This window comes from Haliaeetus leucocephalus, unplaced genomic scaffold, assembly GCF_000737465.1.
Source record: "Haliaeetus leucocephalus isolate CR32 unplaced genomic scaffold, Haliaeetus_leucocephalus-4.0 Scaffold262, whole genome shotgun sequence".
Lineage (NCBI taxonomy): Eukaryota > Metazoa > Chordata > Aves > Accipitriformes > Accipitridae > Haliaeetus > Haliaeetus leucocephalus.
In genome coordinates, this window is record NW_010972698.1 from 8809333 (window position 1) to 8831444 (window position 22112).

The window sequence follows — 22112 nt, forward strand, 5'->3', positions numbered from 1 at the left end:
CCTGCAAACGGGTCTTAGTTGCCGTTCTTGCATTGATCTTGCTTCCCATTGCTCCTGCAGCGTCAGCGTCAGAACTGTTGGTACAGTTCCAGTGACTAATTCCTGCATGACTTCCCAGAATATCACGGATGTGTCCATAAGGAACATGCTTTCAGAAAACACGCGTGATTGCTAATTCCCTGTAAAATGTACCTGCACCTAGGACCCCCAGTAACACGCACTATCACACTGTTTTGAAGAAATTACAAACTGGCAGAAGGATTGTATAACTTCAGATGCAGCCAAGTGGCAATTCTGTGAGAAACAGCCTATGACATAAAGTGTCCTCATTACCCACTCTGTTACTTTGTGCCACTTACGAATGATGGACCCATCTGGCTACTCTCAGATAAGTTCCATTGTCCTTCCTCGTGTCATCGTGACATATTCCTCTTCTATTCATCAGGTGATGGTATTTCTGTCACGTCTGGGAAGGTATTGAGATGAGAGACCCGGCAGTGCATAACATCCAGCTGCATTCTGTGCTGCTTGTATAGAACATTCTGACCTTCACATATTGAAATGGCGCAAAGCGTATGGAAATTGTGTGCATTTGGATTTTGTTTGCTTTGTCAGTGAAACATAGTGTCTCCCATAACCAGCTCTTGACAATGGTTTGGCAAAAGAGAAAAATGGGCTGTATGAAAAAAATCAATATTGAAACTGCTTCAGGGTAGCCCTAGAAAAATGTATTTATTGAAGTCTGAAATAGCTTAGTAAAAAAACCAACAAAATTACGGCAGAAGAATTCTTCCTTCTGTGAGTCAGAAATCACTCAAAGCTGTGTGGAGGTTTTACTCTTTGCTTGCCTTGCTCTGTCTTCCACAGATACTCTGTGGTTTCATGCTGTGTGCCTACAGTGCTTAATTAACTACCAAGCCCTAACCCCCATACTCGGGAGACACAATGAAGAGCAAAGAAAGAGCAGCTTAGATTCTCCTTTCTCTAACCTCACAGCAGAAATTCACATATATATGAGACAATGGAGAAAAACTAACCTGAAGAGTAACCACTACAAATGCATTAACGTATTTGTCCCCGAAAAAAAGGAAGGGAGAAAGACTGTTTGCATTGCAGCAATGCCACCGGCTCATTAACAAGTGGAATTAATTAAGATGTCCTGACCACTCCACTGCAGGGAAATCGACAAGCAGAGATGCACTCTCATCCCTGACGTCTAGCTCATTTTATTTCTCTGCAGAGTCCTGCACATGGCACAAGATTTCCTACTGATGTGTTTGAGGAGAAGACCTCCACCCCACTCCAAGGGCTTCTTGGTCCTTTCCCCTCCTCCCTCCCTGGAATGCTGTCATTCCGTGTGTATTCAATGTAATATAAACACCAGGAGGTAGAAATGCTCAGTCTAGCAACCAGTCTACTGTGATTCGGAAAGGGGTAGACCTGATTATAGGAGGTTAAAAAATGACCCACAGTTGTAAAGCTCAACATTTATTAATGAGTTGTTTTCTTCAGGGAAAAGATTAATTGATGTTTGCCCTTAGAAGACACATGAAGAAAACTTATCTCTGAGAGAATGCTGTGAGCATGCAGAAATAGTAGCTTCAAAAAACAAGCTGCATGCACTGTACAAGAAGAGGCTGGAAGTGACTGCCTCTTGCCTTCCCAAGAAATGTCACTGCTCTCAGTAGCAATTGCAATATGACAGCTTAAATGACAAAGAAGTATCCTGTAGCATTTTCACTGTCATTCTTCTGAGTAGGGGGCTCACGCTGTTATGCCTAGGTTAACTGGTGAGTTCAGTCCTTTACCCTCAGGTCTCTCACAAGCACATTTTCTGATGGAGCAATTCACTGTTCCCAACTGCTCCATATACAAAACATTAATACAGCAGTCCACTCTGGACCATTCACTTCAGTTAATTGTTATGATGGGTTTCTCTAAGTCATGCGGGATTGTTTGTAATGTGTCATTGCATCACTCAAATTATTCAGGGAAAAGAATGATGAGTGGTTTGTATCCCAGTGAATAGCAAATACTGCTATTCTTATGCCAATCTTAGGTTTGGGCTTTGTGTCAGTGACAAGCCTATTTGATGACAACAAAGGAAGGGGAATGGGAGAAAATGGCCAAGGAGCATATCTTTGTTTTCTGCCCCTCATTCCAGTCTCGCTGGAATGTGAGGAGTAGCACTAAACAAAGAGAAAGCACTTAAAGCATTGAAACAGACAGATAAAGCAGAGATGCCTTTGTGATAAGCTGCTTTTCTGCTCATTTGGAAGGTCAATGGTCCAGTTTTTCTCATACTTTTTAACGTGATAAAGATCAGATGTCCAAAAGTATCACCGATTTGATTGGGTCTGTGCTCAGTTTGACTAGATAACTAAATTTAGGAGCCACTTCAATCAGCAGATGATCAACAGCAGCTGTGGAACCTGTTCAAGCAGACAACTCGATACTTTCCTCTGTGTGCTTTAGCCAGGAAAGGAGCTCACCCATACATTTCCCCAGAGATTTGTCCAGGAAGTTGGGAATGGATACAGTAGGGGAGCTGGTGCTGGTTCTTTTTTTCTCTGTTTTATCCTCTATCTTCTAGAATAAATCCAAGAGTCATCCAAAGCAGAGAAGGAAGTCTGTGCTCTGCCTGTACTTCTGAGTGACCAGCTGAGGACACAAATGACTTTCCTAACTCCTGTTTCTGTTCACAGATGATGTAACACTTCATCACCTCACTATCTCTAAACCTATCACACTGGAAAGCAAGTGCCCACTGGTTTATCTTAAGTACTGTGCACACAAGATTTAGCTTCTTTCCATACTGTTTCTGTGTAGTTTACCTGAAGAACCTTAAAATGCAGAGCACGCTGCTTTAGTTTTCAATCTGTTGGCAAATTTAATCATCAATGTACAGATTAGCTTTTAGGTACACAGAATGAGATTACAGTAGAGAGACCAGTTTTGAACATTCAAATGAAGGTAAAGTTAAGTTTGAAACTGGCTCTACAGCCAACTGGCAGCCCTGAGCTGCCTCAGCTCAGATCCGTTCTGCACTGAGGTTAAATTAGGAATCTAAGATTATGGGTCTACAGTCAGCTGCCAGGAGACGGCCTGGTGTTACAGATGGAAATTATCTCATTTCAGTGGGAAGACTGTGGAATAAGAAATTACAGGACTGGGCTCCTGACACACACTGTTTCAAATGAGAAAATAGTAATAGGGGAGAAGAAAAAAAAAATATAAAACACCACTGCCACCCCCCCCAAATTAAAACCAAACATCAGGAAGCAGTGGGAAGGCTTCCCTTTATATGCCCTCTCTGCTACAAAGTAAATCAGCTGCTAATGACAATGTGATTAGTGAGGTTACTCTACAGAGGAAGACAAGGGCAGATCACAGCTGATAAGCCTTTTCCAGCTAAGAAGCATTACAAACAGAGCAAAAACTCCTCCGCAAGCATGATTCAGGCTAGTGAGTAGAAATCCCAACTATCTGCTGTCAAAAACTGGGGGCAGCAGTCTCTAGCATCCCAGAAGATACACACTTGCTATAAGCCAAACAGATGAGGCACACGGAGAAAAATAAAAGCAAGAAGAGAGAGAATGAGATAACTTACGGCAATGAGCTGGTAGGAGTTGTTCATCATGGCTATGAGCATGTTCAGCAGCACAACAAGGGAGATGACGTTGTAGGTCCCAAACATAGTGGCCCCAACAAATTCTGTGAACTCATGTCTGGCTTTCACGTTGGTGACATAGAGATTCAGCAGACCGAACACAGACCAGAAGAGTGACTGGAGGGTCTCGAAAAGTCTGCAAATAAAACAAGATTTTTACTTGGCTACCTGACTCTGGAGAACGGAAAACAATGTCTGGTTCAGGCAGTGTTCAGGTGGGGAACATGCAGACATTGGGAGCCTGGGACACCACAGAGCTGCTCAGCACAGCGATTTATTCTCCCCAGGAGGCAGTCTGCACTCCAGCCACAGTGACCCATTGGCCAATGCATGTGAGACTTGAGTCACATCAACAACACTTGCTACCTGAGAGCCCTGTCCGCATCCTTATGAGATGCAACAACCCTAACTGCCCTGAAGTGACCACTCTACACACATGGACAGAACAGTCACAATAAATTCCCTCTAATTAAAATTGCCATGCTGTGATACTGCTATAGATATAAACTCTCCTGTTTAATCAGTGCCTGCATCATTAACATGTCTGCAGACTAAACGTTCAGGGAACACATCCCCAAGTACAGCATGACCGTAGTAGTTAAATAGTGCACAACAACAAGGCACCATGAGGTAGGAGTAGGAGATGCAAGAAACCACGTCCACTTACACGTTTTGCTCTAATATAAGCTGAGAGCTTGCGATTACTTTGGCTGCAAGTGAACCAGGCCAGTGTGCTAAGACCCTGTCTGTTAGCAATGCACGTGGCCAAAAATGCTGGTCGCTATGGCTTGTTTGTGCAGCAGCTCCCACCCACCACAGTGCAGTGCTCTCAACAGCATGCTGCAACAACTGATCAGTAATGACTCAGATGAAAGAAAGTCATCACATTAATTCAGCTCAAGAGGTTTTCTTCTTTTGAAGTCTTCTTTCCATAGATGAACTAGACCTGACCTCACTGTGCTTTACAGCTGATGAGATCATCCCAGGTCTCTATTTGCTTCAGCCAGAGACAAGTGACCTTTCGCAACCACGTCAAATACAAAATCAGCAATCTAAATAATTGCTCTATTTGGGCATCTTTGTTTTGTCTTTCCAAAATATGGCATTTACATCATCCAAAAATGACATTTATATGCCTGTTTAAGAGTTTCCATTTTGGCCTGAGGTCAGTAGATATTTTCAAATGCTCCTAGTAGAAAAATCAATAAAAATAATTCAGGTACTTTACTTGACATACTAGGAATCTGTTCTCCCAGCTTCTCTGGGCATCTGTTCCACAGGTACCCCCATGCTTTATATGGGGATTTAGATTCTTTGTATTTTGTGGATGTATTTTCTGTTTTTCACTGGCCAAAATTATGAAGACTTTTTAAAGAAAAAATCCTTTCTCCCAAAAGTCAGGCTGTTTGTTAGATTTATTAAATAAGTGAGGTGGTAAAATAAGGATTAACCAAAGAATGCTAAGCAATTGTCTACTAAAAATGGTGCAGTGCTAGCTATCTTTTAACTTATTTTAACTATTAGCAGTTAAAGTAGTGATTAGGCTGTAGGCTCAGGGGAGACAGAGGTTCCTGTCATGAAACTGAAATCAAGTCTTAGAAATGATCAGTGTATTGCTCTGAATTCACAGTATTAAGTAGGAGTATAATTGGGGCCCAGACTAAGGCCAATATATTTACATGTGGACACGTAGTCCCCCTCAAAAAAGACAGTAACTGGTTTCTGCAACTTTGCATAGAAGTGAGGCTTAGTTACTCTTTCCTAAGTGTTTAACGACAGGCCAGAACAATCTCTTTTCACAGTGTTTCAGGTGGGCTCACACCACTTCAGAGAAGCAGCTTTAAAAAAAGAATTTTGGAAATTGTGATTGAGACACCATCCCCTCCTGCCAAGTATATTTTAGGTCTTAAGCAAACGGGAAATCTCAAGGCTCCATCCACCACTCTCCACAGCAACTTAGAGAGAACAAGTGGCCCCCTCTGCCACAGGAACCCTCCTGACCTCCCACAGTCCCTGGAGAAATGGCCCCAGCGATCTGTGTGACCCTCCAGTGAGAACAACATAGCAGGCAGTAAGGTGTGACTTCCTCCACCCCTTCCTCCTCTTCCTTTCTCTTCTCCCTCCTTCAGTTGCCAGAGTCACAGCAATAAAACATATTTTCAAATTGTCTGCCTAAACAGTAGACACTCTGCTTTCTAAGGGATGGTGAGGCCAAAGCATAAAACCTTAAATTATTCATGACTTCACCTCATTGCTGTCACAAAGGAATATTACTTTTCCATGATCTGTGTTTGCGATGCAGAAAATTTCCTCACCAAGAAAATATTAAACCCATCCTTTGGGAGTAGTAGGAAATAATGCACCAGTAAATAGGTGTCACATTTTAAACAAGCTGTACAAACACGAGTGGCGTCCTGCTTTTCCTTCCCTTACAAAATTAGATCTTATTGTGTGGCTGCCTAGAAATGCTGGTAGGAATCAAACGGTACTGATTGAAAGCTTTTTATACTTATTCTTTCATTAGGGATGAACTATGAGCAAACTTGAGGTAACACCAGCCCTGGCTTGAATTCACTCCAGCCATGCTTGCTCTCCCCAGCCCAACAATACAATTTTCCGTTTTGCAGGTTGCTCGTTCTTAGCCAGTCACCCATGCTGTGCAGCTGCTCAAGGGCCAAATGTCAGCTTGTACTGGGGGTGTTAATAATGACTATTTAAACTTTTAAGAACATGTTAAATAAATTTCTTAAGCAAGTCTCAAACAAAAAGTAACTGCAGAGTGTTCTGTCCCCTGCCAGGAGACCTCAGTCCTAATGGATCCCCTCCCACTGCGATTTTGTTTTAAACAAACCTCTGCCATAAAGGCTGAGCCCCCTCAATTTCCTTTCTGTGCTACATTCTCCTTGGCAGGGGAGAGAAGTGAATGTTAGGGTGGGAGAAATTGTGGTCTGTATTTAAGCTGATCTGCACACTTTCTGTTAAGTGGTTCTGTATCATTTCTAGTTCCCAAGATATTATACCTTCTTACAGACTTGAGAATCTTTTTTTTTTCCTGCTGACCCAACGGTTCTTTCTCTTTAGTCAAATCCTGCTGTTGTTTTCTCCACTAACCTGCTGACAGTGAAATCTGTAAAGCAACTGATTTGCAATGGAGACAGGTCCAAACCAGAATGCAGAACTGAATACATCTGTTCACCATAGCTCCAGGGAAAGGCAGGCTCTAGTCCAGAACTTTGGGAGTTTGACCCTTCGTGAGCTGGAAATTGCCACTTAACAAACATTGTGCTTGCCGAACATTTCTCCCTCTGGCTGCTGCATCAATATCAATGTAGATCAAGGAACAGTTTTTGTTCTTTAATTCCTCTGCAAGGGCAGCACAACACATTCTGGAGCATGCGAAGCAATTAAAACAGAAAAAAGACTGAAGTCTTTAATTCTGTTTTTCATTAGCACAGTGGAGTTCTATTCACTTCCTCCAGATATAGATGGGTTTAATGAGAAAATTAATCAATCAAGCCTATGGTGTTCCTGCTCTGTAGTGGAAAATGGCAGCACGTCTGGTCTACCAGGTCATGATGCTCTTGTAAGGCTGGACTCTATCCCATGAAAATCCCCCACTTCTTTTAAGGAGGGAGCTCACAGGACAATGTTGGAGCCTTTCCTCTTCCAACCTAGTCATGTGGCCTCAACCATCATCTGCTTTTGATAACGGTGCAAATATGTCACAAATCCTTTCTTAACCTCAAGCCTTCAGCTGAGGAAGGGTGGAGAATTATTGGGCATTATGACAAGTTTTATTTAATTTAGCATAAAGTGGTGGACAACAGTTTTGTTTTGCTTGTTTGCAGGGCGTAGGCCTTTTTCTAGACTGTGCTTTATTTATTTCTCTTCCCATTGTGTTTTAAGTACTGTGCAAGCAGCAAGAACAATTGGGTGGGGGCTGATTATTATAATTATTTCAACTATTAGTAATTAAAACAAATACATCAGAAAGACAATTCATGTTATTTTTCAGCATGTGCTATCTCTTTCAGCCCTGCCAGCTGTCATCACAGCAATCTCCATGCCAACATCTCAGTAAAGTACCAGCATTTCCAGCAAAAAAGATTTTGCTGGGATTTTGGTCTCACCCCACTGCAAGGAAATCAGAGAAACTTGCAACATCATGTATGAATAAAAATGGCCTAGGTGAGATTGTTGTTGTTGCTGTATCACATTATTTATTAATACATTTTTTTCATAAATTTATCCCTTGTTTTCTACATTTTGTTTAGCTTCCCCTCCTTTCCTCTGGAATCAGACAAAACAATTATTATTATGGCAAAAGGATACTTGCTTTCTCAAATATACTGAAATCATACATAGCCATAATAAAATTTAAGTTGCAGGATCATCTAGGGAGACCCTTTGGTCCAGGACTAAAACAATTGTCTCCTGCTTCCAGACCTAAATAAGAGTCTTTCCCACAGCAAAGCTCAGCAGAATGTCTGCCCCAGTTAACTCACACCTTTCCTGCATAGTCAACCAGCTAACCTGATATTTGCGAATGAATGAATAAAGGCACTTTCAATGCAGTGACAGACAACAGGCAAAGGCAGAAAGGGGACAGTGGAAGTCAACTTTAAAAACAGAAAGGTAAAGGACATCTTACGTGGAGAAGGCATTGTTCTGTTTCTCACATCGGATCCCCTTGCAGTTGTTGGGTTCCTCCGAGGCACTGGTCTCATAATAAAAATAAAGCTGGTTCAGTCCATTGGCAAAAGCCAGAAGCACCAGACAGTAGATAAAAAGGAATTTAAGGATGTCTAGCAGCATGCGTCCCAGAGAAATCTGCAAGGGTCCCAAGTGTGAATTTGCTGTAAACAGGGATATGAGACGCAAGGAACTTAAAATGTTGGATATTGCAAAGAGGGCTTCTGCAATGAGAGTCGGGTGCCACATTTCCCATTCCTCCCTTGGACGAGAACCGTTATACTGAAAGAAATAACAAGGGTATAGAAGTGAATTATCTTGTAATTACTCTGAGATAACTCAAAAAGTCACACCTGCTAATACTAATGCTTCACATATAAATACTAACCAGGTACTGGTGACACAAGAAGTACTTTTAAACTCTTAAGTCTCAGCTACTGTCAGACTAACATCCGGGATTCAGGATTGAAGCTGACTTGATCAGGGCACAGACTTAGGCTTAATGATGCATTCCTATGGACCCTCCCTACTAGATTATGACCCCCTGATATGGATAGTTGTGGGACCAGCTTTTATTTAGAGGCTTCTGGTATGTTGGCTGTTCTTAGCCTAAATTTAGAAAACAGGCCTTTTGAATGTTGAGTTTACTGTTCGCGGGTTCTTCAGGTCCATGGGTTCATACACAATCTCCTCCTCTTTTACCATTTAAAGGAGTTCAGGTCGGAAATTTCCAATTACCTTTTTAAATTTTTCCTCCTAAATATGACTGTACATTCAAAACACTGCATGTTCCAGGAAGAATGCAAGGGAGGGAGAAGGGAGGGAAGAAAGCAAGCAATGAACTGAGCATAAGAAGTGGATGCTTTCCTTCCCTAGTAATCTCAAAAAAAAGTGCCAACAGCCCAGAACCAAAATGGTTTCTTCATATTAATTTTCTTATTAGTTAATTCGTCATGGCAATTTTAAAAGAGTTGCTAAAGCAGAGGTCATCATTACAGCTGAAAGATTGGATACATTTGAGTGCATCAATTATAACATTAACTTGGTTTGTAATGTAACTCTAAAAGCAGAAGCATTTTCTGAGCGAAGTGCAGCCAGATGCAAATAGGTAACACAAAAGAGCTCTTGTATAAATGTAACTACACTGGCACGCCAGAATGGAGTCGAAGACATTTTAACAGCAAGGAGTAATTGTCCTTTTAACATTTGTCTCTGCTCATTTAACATGTATAAAAAGGCAAAAATGTACTTAGAATAACATAGCTAATATAGCCAGCGTGTTAGAACTCCTGAAATAATTTTTGTACCTTTTAAAAAGAAATGGTATCAATATCATACTGACAGATGAGTTTGCAGGGACTGTCTACCTGAATCTGAAGGTCCTGTACAGGACCACACAATTTTTTCAAGGACACAGCTAAAAACAAGTTGATAGTTCAAACTATTCCTCTGTATGAAGGAGCTGAGACACGATACAAAGGCATTTCAGCATGACCTCTGATTGCTTCTGACATTTCCAAACTGTTCTTTATTACATGAACATCATGGCCTGAGTCTGTTAACTTGATGTGAAGATGGGTCTTAAAATGTTTACAAACAGGCAGATATATTAACTTTTTGCCAATATCCAGCAGTGGGGGCGGATAGTTGTGATGGGAAAGCCTCCCCTGCCTAGACAGCAGGTTTGCGCAGTTGTTAGCCATTCTCTTCTGCATGCTGGCTGGACACAGCAGCCCAGGGGCTCTCTGCTAGGGTTTAGCATAGACTGCATGTAAAGATATGTGAAAAGGTCTTCTGCATCTCACATCTAATTTTAAATCAACTTGTTAGGGTCATATTTTGGCTTTTTGTAAACTGATGGTATATTCTTGCTTGGAAAATAGTAGTGTCTTCAGAGCAGCCTAGCATCATAGAGAAACAGAAGATTTCAGAGGTATCTAATGAAGCTCAGTATCTGGGCAGGCTAGAGTTGTTTGGCGTAGGCATCAGAAGATGAAGATGAAACACAGCAAAGATGTATACAGAATAGTACAAATAAGTTACACCAGGCAGTCACATTTACCCTTCCTCATTACATGATAATTCAATACAGCACATGAAAACTGATTAAGAATGTATTTTCACCCTATAATTAGCCTGAAGATTTCATTGGTATTGGACAATATTAGGGCCAGGACTTGGAACCAGTCAAATCAAGAAAAAAAAGTCTCCACATAAAAACAAGGATGGAAAACATTAGTGTCAGTATACAATTTATTTTTCTGATATTTGGCAGAAAGCTAAATGTCCATGTAATCTTTTGAAGTTCTAAGAAATGTTAGAATATGGTATATTGGCATAGATACCAGCCTTTTCCAGCTCGGGGCTGTTCTATAAATAACAAAAACCTTTGCAAGTCAAAAGGTTTTGAAGCTATTATCATGTTATAAATCCTCATGTTTCAGAGCATACTGCAACCTCTAAGTGACATAGGTCAGAAGGGAACTTCTGTGAGCACACTGTTTCAGAACTACTCCTATATAAGATTTTATGCACCTCTCAGAATTGTCTGACATTGGTCCTCATCAGGAACAGACCTTAGATCAGCCAGGTCTAATCCAAGTGGGTCCGATCTGTACACAAACAGATATATTCCTGTAAGCATTCTTTTGTGTGCTGGCGTATAGGTCTTTGTAGTTAGCCTGTAAGTTTCTGTAGTTCTTACAGAGTATATAAACAAAGCTATACTTCCTTTGTATGTGCGGTTTGGCTATGAGTTTATATCTCAGCATGTGACTGTATAATTCTGTGGATGCACAGCTCTTCTAGTAATTTGTGTGTGAGAAAGAACGAGATAGTTAACATTTTAAGATTTGTTCATGAATCTTATGATTTCCAGCATTTTTTTTTTTTTATTGCTCACAGTTTAAAGACCAACCTTTGAAGTCTGTGATTTCCTCACTGCTTCTGAATGTTGGGAGAAAAAAGATGTAATCTGTTCCTGCTTTGATGCTGTTACAGAGCTGCCTCTTCAGGGAACAGCAACTATCTTAAAGCTTTTCCCTTTGAAAAACTAACTCACCGCTATGCAGCCTTTTGGATTTTAAAAAGGCCCCATAGCAGGGCTGCTTGCTAAAGAGGTTTTTATAAAAGCCTTGCCATTTTAGAGTCAATGAGCTTTGTGAAATTTTCTCCTCTTTTCCTCTCTGCTTGCATACATGCTTGGGTGGGACTAAACAAGGTTGCTTTGGGGAAGTGCTTGTCCTGGTTTTTAGGAGCTGGGCTAAAAGAAGTAGTACCCTTCTACCAGGGCAAAACCATCACAGCAGCACACCAACAGTAGAAAGTGCACAAGTGGCCAAGGAGCAGACTCCAGTTACTTGATTTACACCTGTACAATTATACTAACTGTAGTGAAGTTACTGCTGATTCATACCAAGAAAAGAATCAGGCCAAGCATGCAGCTCCAACTGAAGTCAAAGAGAGCCACTACATAAGGAAGTTTGCAGGAGGCCATTTGTGTCTCGTCTGTGTCTTTGAAAAAAGAGAGACAGAAGGAAAGTGCTTCAGGCCATCCTCTGGCTTCAAAACATGTGCATATGCTAACTTGGAGCATCAGAAGTTTATAAATGTGGAAGGTGCTTTTGAGGATGAGCTCTGATGTGCATTCTTGCTGTAAATGGAACATGACAGTGAAGAATCTACATGGTGTTAAAGCTCCAGCATGCTCTTTTGTCATTTCTTTGCCTATAGTTTAAAACTCTGTATTGAAGAGAGCAAGTTGACTCCTTTATATCAGATGGAAGCCTCCTACTACCAGGCTTGCTTTTCTTAGTAGGCTTTTCACAAACTTCTGATTAGTAACCTACAGATCTGTAGGACTACAGATTATAAATCTTGGCTGTAGATGTTTTCAGATAAACCTATTCTGTTTCTCCTTTACTGTTTTATTTAAAAATCATGTTTTCACTATTTCTAGCATTGTTGAAAGAGGTCCAGTGTCGGTATGGAAAACAAAACGTATCTCTGGCAACTAAGTAGCTACAAAACAGACAGCAAGTGGGGAAACTTCTACCCAATGCCCAAACAATCTACTTCAGTCTTAATCAAAAGCCAGGATGAGAAGGACAATCATTCTCCAAACAAATTAATAAGCTTTCCAGGTGAATTTTCAAAACTGGGCTGCTTCAAAAGCAGCTGTTCTCTTTGATCTGTGATTTTGGCAGTTTCTACCCTGTGTACTACAGTTCTCACAAGCAAGTTACAAATTCTCTCTCCCAAGTTACTGTACCTTGACGTAGGCCACAATTTTAAGGGAGATAGTTGCAAGATAGAGGGAGTTCATTGCAAAATCCATCAGATTCCACCAGTCATGTACATACTCATTGAATCCACCATCCCACATTTCCTTGATTTCTCCCCAGATAAAACCTGTAGAAAGAAAGAGAGTTCATTGTCATGACGAGGTATTATTCGCCATTAAAGTACTGTGTATATCTGATGTAATAAGAGACAATTCTAAATTAACAGCTTGGAGAAAATGTCTCATCCCTCCTGTCTTCTACAAAGTATAATACTGCTGATTATGAGACATTTTACAACTCTGTGGGGAAGGTAGTCTGGAGAGAGATGAAAAAGACCAAAGTTTCCTATCCAGGGCTCCAGATAAGCACACAAGGAGACTGCTTGAAATGTATCTTAATTATAACTAGTATGAGTGGATTGGCTCAGATGAAATTTGTTCTACATCAATAAACTATTTAAGCAACTGTATTTGGTACAGTTTCTAAAAGATTGTCTGCTCTCATAGAAACTAGAAGTAATTCATTGCTCAGGTGGACTGTACTGATTTTTCCTGACTTGCTCTGCAGAACATGCAACACTAGTACCAGCCTCTGCGTGCCAGTACATTTCCTCCCTGACCTGGAAATATCACACCAAAGAAAGAAGAAGTGAATTGACTCTCTATGCTCAGTCACTGTATTTATGCATCTTGCTGCACAAAAAGCCCACAGGAACTATTTGTGAAAAAGGGGAGGACTCAGCATGAAAAAGGGCACTGCAGCCTGGCATCGCATCTCTCAACAATGACTCACCTAATGTCAAATATGGCTATGGGTTTTGTGAGGTGAATATTTGTTCCTGAGGATACGGCCAGAGCCCATCATCTCAACTCTGAAATTCCTTCTGGTAATAATTTTTGGCACTTGTTAACCTTCACTATAGCTCCTTGCAGCTGGAGGGATGAGGGGCAGATTCTGAAGTTAATTACCAGACTGCTAAACTCACCTGGCATACAATTCTAATCTTAAGTAACTTCTATGTCCTTTATTGTAGAACTGTTTAAGTATTTTTGAGACCCTAAGTCCCATTAAAAAGCAAATAGGCTCCTTCATTGCCTACATGCTTCTGAGAATGTCGTTAGAGCCCCCAGGTGTTTTGCATTACCCAGTTTACAACATTATCCTTGAATGAAGACCTGAGACATGTGTGAAAAAAAAAGCCAAACAAGAAAATACACCTCCAGGTGCATAACCTATATAGTTACCTAAATTGCTATCTATGCCTAACCACAGGATACTGCAGTGGTCACTGAAATGCTACTTGCAACTCAAGTTTTAGGACCTGAAAGTTCAATCTGAAGAGTAGATAATGTTGAAATGAACTGCTGCAAACATTCAAATACCAACCTTAGCTCTTCAGCTGCCAGCCAGCAGGTGAATGGTCAGGCAAGCATAATGTCAAGGCCAAAAAGGTAATTTTATTACAGCTGCCTCCAGACCTTTGCATGCACACAAAATCATAAAAAAAAAAAAAAATCAATGGAGAGGAGCCTGTTGAACTCATACACTGTATTTATACTGAGTTATCATTGCTGGTTACTATAGTTACAGCAATGCTGCGTGTGCCTGTTCTCTCTCTCCTTTTATAGTGGAAAATATTTCTTAAATAATAACCTTTAATCTGGTGAAACTGTTCTAAGCTCTCCATTTGATAAACAGTCCTCCAATGTCCCTATTTATCCGAAACAAAGGAACTCAAAAAGAAGAGCAGACAGCTGTAAGAGGTGATTTTGAAAGGGTTTTTTAAATGGATTATCCTTCTTTCATCTGCAAATCAATTTTGCTGAAATGCCTACAATTTCCCTCAATATTAACCATGAAGTTAAGGATAAAGTGAAGAGATCACCTAAGCTCAGAAGACATTTAAACTTCTCAGCTTATTCTGAAATTTCTACCAAGGCATGAATTTCAATGCCATAAATCAGTTTAATAAGATAATGAGGCTTGAGTTACCATTTCTAAGTTGTGGTACAGCTATGCAAGGAGCCAAGTGCCCTGGGTCATGATCGAAAGTGATTTGTGAGCATGTTTGCAGCTCTTACTTTCTTTCCTTGTTTTCCATCAGCAGTTTTAGGTTTGGCATGGGGAACAGCTAGGTTCGTTCAGCACAGAACCAGCCTGATCCAGAAGCACCACAGAAATGAGGAGCTGGGGCCCAGTGTTACCAGGAGAGGGGAGCCGGCAGGCACAGAAAAGCAGAGGTGGACCCATGAGAAGCATTGAGGAGCCCTAAGGAGAGCTCCAGAGGTTGAGGTTTTTGAGAGGTATCCTCAGAAAGCATCAGCATGGCTTTCCAGGCCATTGATGCCTACTAGACAGTTGCAATTCACTGTACCTGACCTCTGGGGTTTTGCACTGAACTGACCTGGGCTGTACGGACAGAGGCTGAAGGAGAGCTATAAAGGTGTGGAAACCATTCCCTGTGAGCAGGCCTCCTAGTAACACCCCAGCTCACAGCGGTGCTACACGTTAATGGCACGGCAAGGGAGACAGGAGCTTAATTAGAGGAGAGATCATGCTTCTAATGGAGTCCACAGGTCTTCACTTGCTGTTGTGTTGGAGCTCAGTTTGAAAGGGTAAATACTTCTCTCTCATCAAAAATATATCCAACTATGCTTCTCTGCTTTTCTTCCTCAGTGCCTCTATCTGCTTTCTCCCATCCCATCTCACTACCTCACCCATACATTCTGCCCTCAGGAACACGGACACCTCCTTTTCTTCACAGTTGTGGTTGCCCAAGCCAGACCAGAAAAACAGCCTCACGTTTAACCTTCTGATAATAAACACGCCCTCCTTCTCCTGCTTATATTAGAGCACTCAATATTGATTTGGTCAGTGTTTATCAGCACAGAGGCATAAAGCAGATTGAGATTTATCTTCCCTTTGCTGCCTTCCTGTAAGCTATTTGGGAGTCTGGGAGCCCAGGAATAAACAGGCCCAGTACCTGCGCACTGGCTCCAGGAGCAGATCAGTGAGAAGGCAAAAGCAGAGACAGGTTCTCGGCACTGCCTTCTGCCATGTACCAGCCAGCAGAACTAAGCCAGCACGAGAAGTGACACTATTTGTTACTAGCATGACCCAGAAGCTAATTCCTAACCCGTTCCTTGCACAGAGCATGGGGGAAACAGGGAGAGTGAGTGCTGCGTCTGGTGTGGTTTACTCAGGGTCATGTCTAAAGGCATGTCAGATGGCAATATGAACAGCAGAAGAGCCCTAGGCCAACAGGATCTGTTGTTCCAGAAGGAGCCCAGCTGTTTTATGCAGTTACTGAAGCTGGCTGCCAAATCTCTTTACATGCTGATGATGCTGAGATCAGGAATGAGTCTCCACACAGTTGCCATGGGTGCGAGTCAGGTGGCTGTGGCTCAGGCATTTTTGTATTTCTGATTTACCTAGAACCCAGGGCAGGATCATCCACTCCACGATGGTGGGAGGTGGTCCCTGCATGTGAAGGTCAGTCCTGACAATGTGCTGCGATGCCAGCAGGAGCATGAAGAGGAAGGTTAGGTAAGAGCCAGTGTGGCAGATAAACTTTATAAATGGCTTTTTAATGAACAGTCCCAGCCTGCTCTTCGGTGCAATCAGATATGCCACGGATAGCACAGGAAATAGCAGTCCAATGGTGACACAGGTCAAGAGTTTTACTGCCCAGTGTTTCCGCCTCCATCCTGGAAAACCGTCATACCAAAGTGTTGCTAGTAGCTGCTGGCAGTTTGGCTGAGCAACAAACTGAGGAGGAAAAAAAAAAGATTATTACTGACTGGTACTTTATGTGCACTCCCCCTCAAATATGTGTTAGAGCCCACAGAGACCCTCAGATTAAGTTTGGGGCTGGCTATGGGGTGGAAAAGCATATTTTGGAGACAGAGGGAAGAAAGGAGGGAGGTTTCGCTCTTATTTTTCTACATAGGATTTAAGTTTCTTCTGTGAGGTTTCTTCTATTTGAAGCATCCTTACATAGATCAGTTACCACATATGAAGCCTCGTGCAAAAGTGATACAACAAAAATTACTACAAGCTTTTTCTCTTCCCATGTGTTTCTCTTTCAGCATGTTTCTTTTCAGAATGTTTCAGGTTTCAACTGCCTCAAACAATTCACTGTCAGCATCTTAAAGAAGTGACTAAAAGATGAGAGAAGAGGGAAAAGGTGTGAAGCTCTGAGAGTGTGTGTGTGAGAGAGGGAGAGAGAACGTCTCCAGAAGTGTGTGGGGTGCTGCACGTGGTTTTGTGCAAGGAGGCCAGCATATGTGTGCGTGGGATGGGCTAGGCATGAGACAGCATGCAGTAATGTAAAGTTCAGCCAGGTGACATCTGTTGGGAAGCAGGACAGCATATTTGTAAATCTGCCTCACTATTAAGGAAGAGAGCAGTTGTAAAATGTAAGAGATTAAGCAGATGCAAAAAGAAATCTTTGATCACAGTACCAAAAGTGACACTTGAAAGTTTACTTTCACTCTGCAAAAAATAGCATTACGATGGTGATTTATTGCATCTCAGTGACTCCATACCAGACATGCTCAGGTTGCAACTACTTCAGGCTGTTCTAATACCTAACAGCATTTGGAATTTCAAACTTAAGCCATGATATTTCTGGTCTATGCCAGAAGACTTTATGTTCCTGGTCATACCTGGACAGCCCCATGGTTTTCAAAACTTTTCAGACCCATAGCTAGAGATGTCTGCAAGCTCAAGACAATTGTGGTTTTCTTCACAGATTTGATTTCTAATCCATCTTAATGAAGTTATACTTCTGATCTACTAAATGCAGATTTCTCACTGGGCTCTGCAAGTTCAAAAGAAAATCTCAACTATTGTTCTAAGGATGCTTGTTATACTTACTTTGCTGTAATTAAACCAGAAAAACTGTCTTCGCATGGATACAGTTATCGATAAACATACTCCTGTAGCAATATAACTACATCTATGATTAGACACAGCTATATCAGAAAGAATCACACTTCCAGTGGACACAGTAGTACTAGCAGCATTTATCAAGGAGAAGAGACCTCTTATAAAGGAGACTCAAAGTAGTGAGTAACCTGAAGATGACAGTACTGTTTATTACACTTGGCTCTTCTATATTTAAAAGGGATCTCTGGGAGGGATGTAGTGCCACCGAACTCTTCTTCCCCCCCAGGGAAGATTTTTTCAGGCAAAGCACTCTTTCACCACTACAATTTAAACCAGCTCTTGGAAGGACTATGCCATGGTAGCAAAGGTACTGGCTTCTGAATACAAGAGTCTTACTGTTTTATCACCCCGAATGGGTATGATTTTTCAACCCTGGCAGAAGCCTCTATGTAGACACTACTGCACTCAGCGTAGACATGGCCTAGGCTAATACTGAATCAGCCATCACATGTGCATTTATGAGACAGATACAAGGCTCCTCTCATCATGTCTGAAGATACCTAGGACTTCCTGTAGGTCTTAGTCACCAGGAGATCAGATTCGGTGTGAAAGAGACAATTTCTTAATAAAAGCTTTAGCACACACCTATATCTTTTAAATATTCATTCACTGCCAAAACTGCCCAATATTGTGAGGACTTTTTATGTGCAGTTCTTGGATTGCTCTATACAAGCAGAGCACTATCACTGCCATGTTCAAAATGACTAAACCACGGTCAAGCGAAAGGAAAAATTAGTTGCTCGGTCTGATAAAGTAATTAATTTCTGTAGGTATTTTTAGATTTTGTGAATATATTTTATATGCTATAACAGGCTGTTTATATCAGAATCAGACCATTTTTGGACTGAATAGTTCAAATATATGGACTGACCAAAATTAATATTGAAAATAAGATCTCCAAGGAGAATATCTGGCATTTATGAAGCTGGATGTTTAGGTATTATTACTATAATAAACATGACTGCTGCATCTAACATACAAGTGACACCGTGCTCTAGAGATCATGAGAAAAGAAAATCAGAAATGCATTTGATTTGGAATCAACCTACATATGCATGCAGCAGAAACTGGGTGATAGCTGATATGGTGATGATCTCCAGAAAAAGCCAAGACCTGTAACAATCAGAAAATATTACTGTAAAATTCCAAGTCTGGGACAGTGATGAAAGAAACAATTCTACAGAAACTGAAAAAACATCAAGCACTGGTTGTCGTTTGGTTGGTTGGTTTTTAATCTATGATTTCAGAAGGGTTATGTCTAAAAGCTAGAAGAAATGGAAGGTTATGCTGCTAACACTGCTATATTTTCTCATTTAAGATCACAAACAGGAGCTGTGACCAGATGTGTTCTGTGGTAATTTACATGGTAATAGATGCTGCTGTTTCTCTGAGATGAGGTACAACTCTTTTTTTTTTTTTTTTAGGGGGAAAATGTAAACACATTTTCTCTTTATCACATATGATAGAAAGCTCTAAGGGAGAATAAAACTGTTTTTCCCTCGAGTCAAAGTCAGAGTAATTTGAGAAATCAAATGACTATATGTTCCCCTGGTTGCTGTGCAACTTGCAAGCATCTTAAAAGTGCCTCTTCTCTGCCTAATAGCTCATTTCTAAAATCTGCTTTCTGTGTTGTATCTGGTAGTTCTTCAAATGGAGAGAAATTCACACATCATGAAAGAGCAGCTTTAAAGACCAGCCTGGCAAAAAGGAATGGAAATGGAAAAAGCCATTAAATTTTCCAATCATCAAGCCCATTCCTACCTCACTGAAAATGGCCTAAGGGAAATTTAAGCACACCACAGAAAGAAACTCTCCCTAATGTCACAAACCATCAAATGTTGTCTTTATTAAAGGTAAGGCTAAGCACTTATTTTTTGTAGAGTAGGCTTTTATTAACTTGTATTAGTCCAACTTACTAATCACAGATTTAAAATTACTAAATACTGCAGCTTAGATCTCAAGTAGTGCAAGGGCTACAGCTGGCTGAAAAACAGAATTTCCAGTGTGCAGAAACACTGGAATTCTGAATTGTGATGAAGAACTCAACTAAGCCCTTGGTGTGCTGCCTAAAGAGACAATTGCTTTTCAGTAACTTTGTGTTAACCTGAAAGAATACAGAAACTAGCTATTTCCCTAAGTAGTCCTGTGAATGTCAGGCTCATCTTTGCTTCTAGGTGTTGTTACCTAGACTAAACCATCAAATTAATTGACTAGACAAAACCATTGAATGCTCAACTCATTAAAGACTGTCTAGGATTCATACTGCTAAATCAATGCACATAAAATATAAAAACATGAAAAAGCTCAGCTTTAGCCATTTTAGGTGTGAAGTAGCCTGAAACTGTAATAATATCGTGGAACTTCTGTTATCATCCGTAATTTCAAATTTCTTCATAAAGTTAAGGAAACAATCTTATTTCTACTTTGCAAATAGACAGAACTGAGATCTGGAAAAGCAAGTTGCCTTCTCCAACACTACTTATGCCAAGGCCTTTCCTGAGTACAAGTTCAATTTCCATGTAAGTAGGGTCCCAAATACATTTTTTCACCTTTTTGCAAAGCCTTTCATTTACCATAGACAGAAATAGCACGTGTATATCATAGTCTTTTATCATTTCACATTAACGTACCGTATGTGAAAGGATTCGGTATCAGTTGAAGCTTCTACACAATGAAAAGGAGAGATTGTGGTAATTTAAAAAACTGCGTATTGTCCCAGTTTTGTAGATGGTCCAGAATCAGAGGCAGATGTACTGTACTAGAAGCTCTCTATTTGTTTAAGAAGATGAGCATATGACTTGCAAACAATGTATTTCTCCAATACATAACACGCATGGTATCGAGCATTTTTTTCAAGGACTGCTGCATTATAGGAGCCTCCAATCTCTATTACAAATGGCAGCACAAAACATCATCCCACAGACATGATGGAGAATGTTCTGACAGCTGCATTAGTGAAAAGAAATGCTTCCAAAAGGTGGCATTTATAATCAGTTCAGCCAATGTATGAACTAAACATTCAATGCTATGAAGCCTGTGGTAGTGCTAGCATAACATTGTCCAGGATTGTCCCTGCCTGTAGACAAAGCCTGTAGATGCATTTCTGGGGGAGGTAAGCCAAAGAGCAAGCTCCTCCTCCATTACCTGTTGAGCAGAACCTGTCCCTAGCTGAAGATGCAGTTCACTTAATGACGAGGAGATAAGATGCAACTCAGAATACCTTCTTGTGAGGACAATGCCACTGTGTCACCAGTGGGCAAGATGCTCAGTCTCCTGGCTTCTGAAAATGGGGATAAGTATCTTTGCCTTTCCAAGAAGTGAGATCAGCAACTTCAGTCATGGTTGGGAAGCACCTTCAGGATAGAGACTACAGCAATACAAAGTCTTTTATGTTCACTCTTTCTTCTTTCAGTCTTGCCAGGGTCTTTGTGTAACATTTGGCTTGCAGCTGGATTGTGCTATTAGAGAATTTCATTTTCAATGTTCATCATGCTCATTGTCACCTGATCCTCTACCAAGGGGAAAATTTTTAAGGGAAAAAAACAGCTGCTGGATGGAGTGTCTTTTTCTTAATATCTAATCTTTACTGATATTTTTATGTCACCTAAATTCTACTTCTCAGGAATTAAATGCTTTCTGCATGCTGTGCCATTAATATAAATATCAAACACTGAAATTATGTTCTACCCCCCCTCCCCTTATCTATGGGGAAATCCCTTATCTCTCATAGTCATAAGTAATTTAGGATCAGACACAGATGGGCTGAGATGTGAATGCCTCAGGGAGCAACTGAAATAGCTCCCTGATAGACATCACAGGGGCTGAGCACAGTATCTCTCTGCGTTTATTCTGATTATCATCGTGACGGCTGCCAACAGGCTCTTCTGTTTGGAGTTTGTTGGAGTTCTTTTCTGTACTCTTGCTGCGGATGGTGATAGTGAATGCTCTTCATAGATGAATAAGCACTAATTTGTAACTGCAGAGCCCTGTGTTAATAAGCAGGACCGAGTTCTTCTATCAGTCAGCTACATCAGCTCCCAATGAGGTTACCACTGAGAGCCAAATGTGGCATGGGAGCCATGAAATTAACGTTAGTTCCCGTTTGACACTCATTTCAATAGGTTAGATCTCACCAACAGCACTGTATCCCACAGTATCTAAAACATGGCAGCTGAATACCTGCAAGGTTACTGTGTTTGGGGGTATTATTATATGCTGCTGCCCTCTATAATTAAAGCTATTTTGGCTTTGGAAAGGCAGATTTTCACATGAACTGAGCTAGATTTTGCAGTCTGTGTGACAATCGGGCAACTGCAGTGTCTGATGTAGTAGCATAAGTATATATTTTAGCAAGATCTGCAAAGAATGTAGATTTCCTGTGAATCCAATTCTATCATGAAAAGGATAAATGCCATTGCCCTTCTCCACTCAGTAGAAAGCCCTGTCCCATCCTGCAGAGGTACTGCCTTGCACCCCATCTCTGGCAGATTGAAGGGAGATGTCTCTGAAGACACATC

General features: G+C 41.0%; 1 protein-coding gene across 1 annotated transcript in view; it reads right to left on the bottom strand.

Moving 5' to 3' along the window:
- TRPC5 (transient receptor potential cation channel, subfamily C, member 5) overlaps positions 1-22112 on the bottom strand; it is a 66265-nt gene that overhangs the window by 15930 nt on the left and 28223 nt on the right. The window contains exons 3-6 of the mRNA XM_010569035.1: positions 16077-16413; positions 12633-12772; positions 8322-8644; positions 3611-3806 (exon numbers count right to left, since the gene is read on the bottom strand). Coding sequence (XP_010567337.1) covers positions 3611-3806; positions 8322-8644; positions 12633-12772; positions 16077-16413 — 996 coding nt within the window. The remainder of the gene's footprint in view (positions 1-3610; positions 3807-8321; positions 8645-12632; positions 12773-16076; positions 16414-22112) is intronic.